This window comes from Scomber japonicus, unplaced genomic scaffold (assembly GCF_027409825.1).
Source record: "Scomber japonicus isolate fScoJap1 unplaced genomic scaffold, fScoJap1.pri scaffold_746, whole genome shotgun sequence".
NCBI classification, from domain to species: Eukaryota; Metazoa; Chordata; class Actinopteri; order Scombriformes; family Scombridae; genus Scomber; species Scomber japonicus.
In genome coordinates, this window is record NW_026518796.1 from 2,157 (window position 1) to 10,884 (window position 8,728).

General features: G+C 44.4%; 1 protein-coding gene across 1 annotated transcript; it reads right to left on the minus strand.

The window, feature by feature from the left end:
- Positions 1-428: 428 nt before the first annotated feature.
- On the minus strand, positions 429-7,208 carry LOC128354858 (solute carrier organic anion transporter family member 5A1-like; the record flags this gene model as incomplete). The annotated part of the gene is made up of 4 exons (XM_053314998.1): positions 7,046-7,208; positions 3,267-3,399; positions 1,862-2,082; positions 429-603 (listed from the first exon to the last, which is right to left on the minus strand). Coding segments are annotated over exons 1-4 (692 nt in total), but the record flags the coding sequence as incomplete, so codon positions are not given.
- Positions 7,209-8,728: the final 1,520 nt, after the last annotated feature.

Sequence of the window (8,728 nt, forward strand, 5' to 3'; positions counted from 1 at the left end):
AAGGAAGGGAGAAAAGGAAAGAAGGGAGGGAAATAAGGAAGGAAGGTAGGAAGGAAGGGAGGAAGGGAGGAAGGAAGGTAGGAAGGAAGGGAGGAAGGATGGAATGAAAGAAGGACAGGAAGGAAGAAAGGGAGGTAAGTCAAAGGAAACATCAGCTCAGTGTCATGTGTGACTCAGCTCACCGGAAGGAAGGAAAGGAGGGTGGAAGGAAGAGAGGAAAGGACAGAAGGGAGGGAAATAAGGAAGGAAGGAAAGAAGGACAGGAAGGAGGAAGGATGGATGGAAGGATGGAAGGAAGGGAGGAAGGATGGAAGGAAAGGAGGGTGGAAGGAAGGGAGGAAGGATGGAAGGAAAGGAGAGTGGAAGGAAGGGAGGAAAGGAAAGAAAGAAGGACAGGAAGGAAGGAAGGGAGGGAAGTCAAAGGAAACATCAGCTCACCGGTGTAGATGCTGGCGTTGGAAGCCGGGATGCCGAACTGAGACTCGATGAATTTGGGGATGAAGGTGATGAAGGCGGTGACGATGGCGCTCTCGGCCGTGTACGACAAGCTGACGAACAGGAAGGTCACGTTGCTCAGGATCCTCACCGCCGCTTTGGGCAAGTCTGGAGGAAGAGGAGGAGAAGAAGAAGAAGAAGAAGAAGAAGAAGAAGAAGAAGAAGCAGAAGCATGAAGATGAAGAAGAAGAAGAAGAAGAAAAAGAAGAAGAAGGAGGAGGAGGAGTAGAAGAAGAAGAAGAAGAATGAGAAGGAGAAGAAGAAGAAGAAGGAGGAAAAGAAGGAGGAGAAGAAGAAGAAGAAGAAGAAGAAGGAGAAGACGGAGAAGAAGGAGAAGAAGAAGGAGAAGGAGAAGAAGAAGAAGAAGAAGGAGAAGAAGAAGGAGAAGGAAAGGAAGAAGAAGAAGAAGGAGAAGAAGAAGGAGAAGAAAAACTTTTCTTTTATTTGAAATTCACAAAATGGAAATTGAATTGAAATGTTTTAACTAATCTTGTAATGAATCACTTTAGTTCTACTTTCTAAATATATAATTATCATATGCAGTATGCAGCACTGTAAGAGAGGTTTCATTGCTCTTCTTTGATTTTTGATGGCAGTATTTTTGGAAAGTTTGGAGTATAGGCTATTTCTCTTTAAAAAAAAAAAAAAAAAAAACATTAATAACAATCATCTTCTGACAATGTGACATTATTAGAGCACAAACTGCAGCATCGCTCTCATAAACCTGATAATAGTTTCTGTGACCACAACTCCAGAAGAACCTTCACTTCCCAGCCGACATCATCAGTGACATCATCAGTGACGTCATCAATGACATCATCAGTGACATCATCGGTGACATCATCATACCTTCCATACCTCCCTCCTACCTTCTTTCCTTCCTTACTTCTTTCCTCTGTCCTCCCTTCCTTCTTTCCTCTGTCCTTCTTTCTTTCCTTCCTTCCTTCCTTACTTACTTCTTTCCTCCATCCTTCCTTCCTCCTTTCCTTATTTCCTTTCCTCCCTTCCTTCCTTCTTTCCTTCCTCCATCCCCCTTTCTTCCTTCTGTCGTTCCTTCTTCTCTCTCTCTGTCTCTCTCTCCTTCCTTCCTTCCTTTACTCCTTTCCTTCCCTCCTTCCTCCCTCCCTCCCTCCTTTCCTTCCTTCTTCCTCCCTCCCTTCCTTCCTTCCTTCCTTCTTCCTCCCTCCCTTCCTTCCTTCCTTGACTCGAACACAACAGGAGGGTTAATAATAAAATAATGGTCATTTGACAAATCCGCTGAGACATCAGAGGGTAGTAACCTAAATCTGTCTGAACATCATCAGTGACATCATCAGTGATATCATCAGTGACATCATCAGTGACATCATCCCCTTCCGTCTGATACCTTTGATGTCCTTGCCGAAGCCCATGGACGAGGTGACGGCCTGGTTCTTGTTGTTGTTGCTCTTCTCCTTCAGCACGTCGTCGTCGCTGGACAGGTCGTCCAAGCTCACCTTTTTCCTCCTCTTCTTCTTCTTGTGTCGGGGCGGCAGCTTCTTGGGGAAGGTGAACATGGGGAAGATGACTAGCAGCATGGCCACGGCACACAGGAGGAACCCGCTCCACCTACGCAGACGAAAGGAGGAGGAATTGAAGCACTGTGAGAAACGCCGTCAGTCTGGACTCCTGGTTTCATTTTATCTCTGTGTCTCTTTATTGTGAACTTAAATGAATAAAATAAACCTGATGTAGGGCTGGCTGGGCAATTACTCGGAAAAAAATCCAAACACCTTCCTTCCTCCTTTCCTTCTTTCTTCCTTCCTCCCTTCCTTCTTTCCCCCCTCCCTCCTTTCCTTACTTCTTCCTCCCTCCCTTCCTTCCTTCCTTCTTTCCTTCTTCCTCCTTTCCTTCCTTCTTCCTTCCTCCTTTCCTTACTTCTTCCTCCCTTCCTTCCTCCCTCCCTCCTTTCCTTACTTCTTCATCCCTTCCTTCCTTCTTCCTTCCTCCCTTCCTTCCCTCCCTCCTTTCCTTCCTTCTTCCTTCCTCCCCCTCTCCTTTCCTTACTTCTTCCTCCCTTCCTTCCTCCCTCCCCCCTTTCCTTACTTCTTCATCCCTCCTTCCCTTACTTCTTCCTCCCTTCCTTCCTTCCTTCCTTCTTCCTCCTTTCCTTCCTTCTTCCTTCCTCCCCCTCTCCTTTCCTTACTTCTTCCTCCCTTCCTTCCTCCCTCCCTCCTTTCCTTACTTCTTCATCCCTTCCTTCCTTCCTTCCTTCCTTCCTCCCTTTCTTCCCTCCCTCCTTTCCTTCCTTCTTCATCCCTCCCTTCTTTGACTCGAGGACAACAGGAGGGTTAATGAATAGAAGAAGAAAAAGAAAGGAAGGAAGGAAGAAGGAAGGAAGAAGGAAAGAAAGGAGGGAGGAAAGAAGGAAGGAGGGAAGGCCAGAGGGAAGGAAGGAAGGAAGGAAAGAAGGACAGAAGGACAGAAGGAAGGAAGAAAGGGAGGAAAAAAGGAAGGAAGGAAGGAAGGAAGGAAGGAACGGAGGAAGGAAGGATGAAGGAAGGAAAGGAGGAAAGAAGGAAAGACGGAAAGATGGAAGGATGAAAGAAAGGAAGGAAGGAATGTTGGAAGGGAGGAAGAAGGAAGGAAGGGAGGAAGGAAGGAGGGAAGGAGGAAAAAAGGAAGGAAAGAAGGAACAGTCAAAACAGATGGGGTCAATTTGACCCGGGAGGACGACAGGAGGGTTAAAAGAAACCCATCACTATTTTCAACACACATTTCTTTCAGCTCTAAACCCTCAGATTTGGTCTCACCAGTTGCCGATGAAGCGCGGGTCGCTCTGGTCGATGGTTACGGCCGTCTTCGGGTCCACGTAGAAGCCGATGAGGACTCCTCCCAGCAGGTAACCAGCCGCCGGGCCCAGTGCTCCCATCACGTACATGATGGCTGAGGAACAGAAGAGAGAAAAGAGATAAGAGATAAGAACAGGGCTCAACCTTAAATCTGTGATAATCTGTATTTCTTTCCTGTCGTCCTCCCGGGTCAAATTGACCCTGTCTGTTTTTACTGTTCCTTCCTTCCTTCCTTCCTTCCTTCCTCCTTTCCTTTCCTTTCCTTTCCTTCCTCCATTCCTTCTTTTCTTTCATCCCTTTCTTCCTCCCTCCCTCCTTTCCTTACTTCTTTCCTCCATCCTCCCTCCTTTCCTTACTTCTTCCTCCCTTCCTTCCTCCCTTCTTTCCTACCTTCCTCCTTTCCTTTCCTTCCTCCCTTCTTCCCTTCCTTCCTCCCTTCCTTCCTCCCTTCTTTCCTACCTTCCTCCCTTCTTCCTTTCCTTCCTCCCTTCTTCCTTTCCTTCCTCCCTTCTTCCCTTCCTTCCTTCCTCCCTCCTTTCCTTACTTCTTCCTCCCTTCCTTCCTACATTCCTTCCATCCTTCATTCCTCCTTTCCTTCCTTCCTTCCTTCCTTCCTTCTTTCCTTCCTTCCTTCCTTCCTTCCTCCCTCCTTTCCTTACTTCTTTCCTCCATCCTGTCCTTCTTTCCTTCCTTCCTTATTTCCCTCCCTTCCATCCTTCCTCCCTCCCTTCCTTCCTTCCTTTTTCCTTCCTTCTTTCCTTCCTCCCTCCCTCCTTTACTTACTTCTTCCTCCATTCCTCCCTTCCTTCCTTCTCCCTGATCTCATACTCATGACTTTAAACATTTTATGAAAGGGAACAAAGAAAAAAAAGAACATAGTGTATTTCAACTTCTGTGTCAAACTCATTCAAGTCTGCGAACTCGATGACATTCGCCTAACTTTAACCCTTATGTAACGCCTCCAAATCTAACTAATCTAGCATTAAGAGGGGAGGGGGGGGGGGTTGGGAAGGGGAGGGGGGGGCAACAAAAGGCCATGTGTGTGGGTGGGTCATGTGTGCCGATCATATGACTGTAAAATCAGGAGCCTGCTTGAGGCTGAGAATAAGATTTCTCCAATTAGAGGGTATTAACATATTAAATTCTTTGGCTGGAGTTGAAAGTGAAAAAAGTAGAAATCCGGTGGTGTGACTTAAAGAGAGTCCAGGCGGGGACAGGTACCAGACCATACCGAACGTTACCTAACCATTCACAGAGTCCTGGGAAACTTACTGGGAGCTCTGGGTTCAACGTCAGCAGCAGTTTCAAAGAGACTGTTTAAATACCACCAAGGCTGTCCTTTCAAAATAAAAGAGACAACTTGGTAGTGGTGTATGGATAACTATCAATTAGTGTCTGTTTTTACTGTTCCTTCCTTCCTTCCTTCCTTCCTCCCTTCCACCCTTCCTTCCGTCTGTCCTTCCTCCCTACCTCCTTCTCTCTTTCTTTCATCTGTCCTACCTTCCTTCCTTCCTTCCTTCCTTAATTCTTCCTCCATTCATTCCTTCATTCATTCATTCATTCCTTCCTTCCTTCCTTCCTCCCTCCCTCTTTTCCTAAATTATTCCTCCATTCCTTCCTTCCTTCCTTCCTTCCTTCCTTCCTCCCTCCCTCCCTCCTTTCCTTACTTCTTCCTCCATTCCTTCCTTCCTTCCTTCCTTCCTTCCTTCCTCCCTCCTTTCCTTACTTGTCCTGGGAAACTTACTGGGAGCTCTGGGTTCAACGTCAGCAGCAGTTTCAAAGAGACTGTTTAAATACCACCAAGGCTGTCCTTTCAAAATAAAAGAGACAACTTGGTAGTGGTGTATGGATAACTATCAATTATTGTCTGTTTTTACTGTTCCTTCCTTCCTTCCTTCCTTCCTCCCTTCCTTCCTCCCTTCCTCCCTTCCTTCCTACCTCCTTCTCTCTTTCTTTCCTCTGTCCTACCTTCCTTCCTTCCTTCCTTCCTTCCTTCCTTCCTCCCTCCCTCTTTTCCTAAATTCTTCCTCCATTCCTTCCTTCCTTCCTTCCTCCCTCCTTTCCTTACTTCTTCCTCCATTCCTTCCTTCCTTCCTTCCTTCCTTCCTTCCTTCCTTCCTTCCTTCCTTCCTTCCTTCCTTCCTTCCTTCCTCCCTCCTTTCCTTACTTGTCCTGGGAAACTTACTGGGAGCTCTGGGTTCAACGTCAGCAGCAGTTTCAAAGAGACTGTTTAAATTACCACCAAGGCTGTCCTTTCAAAATAAAAGAGACAACTTGGTAGTGGTGTATGGACAACTATCAATTACTGTCTGTTTTTACTGTTCCTTCCTTCCTTCCTTCCTTCCTTCCTTCCTTCCTTCCTTCCTTCCGTCTGTCCTTCCTCCCTACCTCCTTCTCTCTTTCTTTCCTCTGTCCTACCTTCCTTCCTTCCTTCCTTCCTTCCTTCCTTAATTCTTCCTCCATTCATTCATTCCTTCCTTCCTTCCTTCCTTCCTTCCTCCCTCTTTTCCTAAATTATTCCTCCATTCTTTCCTTCCTTCCTTCCTTCCTTCCTTCCTCCCTCCCTTCTTTCCTTACTTGTCCTGGGAAACTTACTGGGAGCTCTGGGTTCAACGTCAGCAGCAGTTTCAAAGAGACTGTTTAAATTACCACCAAGGCTGTCCTTTCAAAATAAAAGAGACAACTTGGTAGTGGTGTATGGACAACTATCAATTACTGTCTGTTTTTACTGTTCCTTCCTTCCTTCCTTCCTTCCTTCCTTCCTTCCTTCCGTCTGTCCTTCCTCCCTACCTCCTTCTCTCTTTCTTTCCTCTGTCCTACCTTCCTTCCTTCCTTCCTTCCTTCCTTAATTCTTCCTCCATTCATTCATTCATTCCTTCCTTCCTTCCTTCCTTCCTTCCTCCCTCTTTTCCTAAATTATTCCTCCATTCTTTCCTTCCTTCCTTCCTTCCTTCCTTCCTCCCTCCTTTCCTTACTTGTCCTGGGAAACTTACTGGGAGCTCTGGGTTCAACGTCAGCAGCAGTTTCAAAGAGACTGTTTAAAATACCACCAAGGCTGTCCTTTCAAAATAAAAGAGACAACTAGCGATAACTAGCAATTAGTGAGTGAAGGGATTAAATTAAAATCTAATAACTAGTTTATGCTGTTTTGTCCTTCCTTCCTTCCTTCCTTCCGTCTGTCCTTCCTCCCTACCTCCTTCTCTCTTTCTTTCCTCTGTCCTACCTTACTTCTTCTTCCATTCCTTCCTTCCTTCCTTCCTCCCTCATTTCCTTACTTCTTCTTTCATTCATTCCTTCCTTCCTTCCTCCCTCCTTTCCTTACTTGTCCTGGGAAACTTCTCTCTTTCTTTCCTCTGTCCTACCTTCCTTCCTCCCTCCCTCCTTTCCTTACCTTTTCCTCCATTCCTTCCTTCCTCCCTCCTTTCCTTACTCCTTATTTCTTCCTCCATTCCTCCCTCCCTCCTTTCCTTACTTCTTCCTCCATTCCTTCCTTCCTTCCTTCCTTCCTTCCTTCCTTCCTTCCTTCCTTCTCCTTCCTTCTTCCTCCCTCCCACCCTCCCCTTCCCTTTCCTTCCTCCCTCCCTCCTTCCTTCCATCCATCTTTCTTTCCTGTCTCCTTTTCCTTCCTTCCTTCCTTCCTTCCTTCCTTCCTTCCTTCCTCAATGCCTGAAAACAACATTAATATTTTTAACGCTGTCTCATTTTCGGGACCTTTTCTCTGAGACACTCTTTAGAAATACCAGCAGCATATTTCCTGAGTCTCCATCTCATCCCTCCGCTCCGCTCCGCTATTACATCATCGGACGGGGGAAGCCAGAGAGGGATGATAGAGCGTAGAGACAGGGGGGATTGAGAGCTTCGGCTTTCCGAGGGAGCCCAGCGGCTTGGTGGATAATCCCTCATCTAGCCGGAGAAGAGGGAAAACCCTCGGCTGGCAGGCTGCCGCGTTACGCAACGTGATGCGGAAACCATCAGCTGACGGATAAAAAAAAAAAAAAAAAAAAACCACGGCTGGGATGCTGCTGGTGAAGCGGAGCGGCTGGGAAACGGCGAAGGATTGCAAGAGGAGGAGAGAGAAAGTGAGAGAAACTAAATAAAGATGGAGATGGAGAAGTTTAATATTTTACTTATTGACCAAAAGCTCCAACTTTTTTATTAATAATGTTAATATAGATTTTTATAATATTAAAAATTTGGCATTGAACGTCACATCCTGCTTCCATTTATACTATAATCTGATATTTATTGATTTAATTTAACTGTATTTTATTTAGGAAAAAGACTTTCTACATTTGGAAGGTATTTTATTTTTGTTAAATGAAGTTTTTGTAGAAAATCAACATTTATATATTCAATCATTCAAACTTGTGTTATATAGCAGCTTTCATACAGCTAGTGCTTTATAATTAGTTATATATTGGATATAAAGTTGTTTGTCAGGACTAATATTAAAACAAATAATAATAATACTAATCATACTAATACTATAAATAATAATTATAATAAAACACTGTGAATGAGCAAGAGTTTCCATCCCTTACCTATCCATAGTAGGTTATTTTAGAAAATCACATTTACATATTCAATCAATCAAACTTTAGTTTATATAGCAGCTTTCATACAGGCTAGTATAGTTCAAGTGCTTTATAATTAGTTATATATTTGATAGAAAGTATATATTTTTGTCAGGACTAGGTCTATCATATATATATTGGTGTTTTATATTCATAGTCATTTATAAATATTAAATTCCCAGTGAAGTTTATCATTTCAGTGCATTTGTAAGTGTAATTTTATGCTTCAAAGTTTTACTGTTAAACTGTTAAAACTGTAAAATATCTTGACTCCAGTGTTTCCACATTGGAGGGATCATTGCAAAAAAATGCATATATGAGGCCAATAGATAAATATCAGATTTGTTTTTAATCCCCAATATCAGTATCAGCATCAATCCCATGATTAGTATCACTGATACACTGCAGCATTTTATTCCTGGACCGCAGCCAAAGCAGTTATAAACTATGTCAAAGTGTGTTAAAATAATCTAGAATCAATCTTTGTCATATCTCGTCTTTTCCCAATTTGGCCATTTTTGCACCTCAACAGAGTGTAAAAATGTTTTGGGCAAGCCAAGCAGTCCAATCTGGTCAGATCTGGTTTAAAACCACAGACTGTATAAAAGAAATGGACGTAACATCCGTGATGTCACCTCATTGGTTTGTGGACTGCTGCTCGGAGCCAATAGTTTCTAATCTAGGCAGCGCCATCTGAAATTTCAGGTGCATTCTGGGAAAAATAAAACCACGGATTCTACTTATATGGCATGAGGTGGCGCCATGGGAGGAGCGGGGAGGTTGCTATGGTTGCGAGGGCTGGATCTCGAGGACATTGGTCAATCAACCTGTCAATCAGGACGTAGCCCC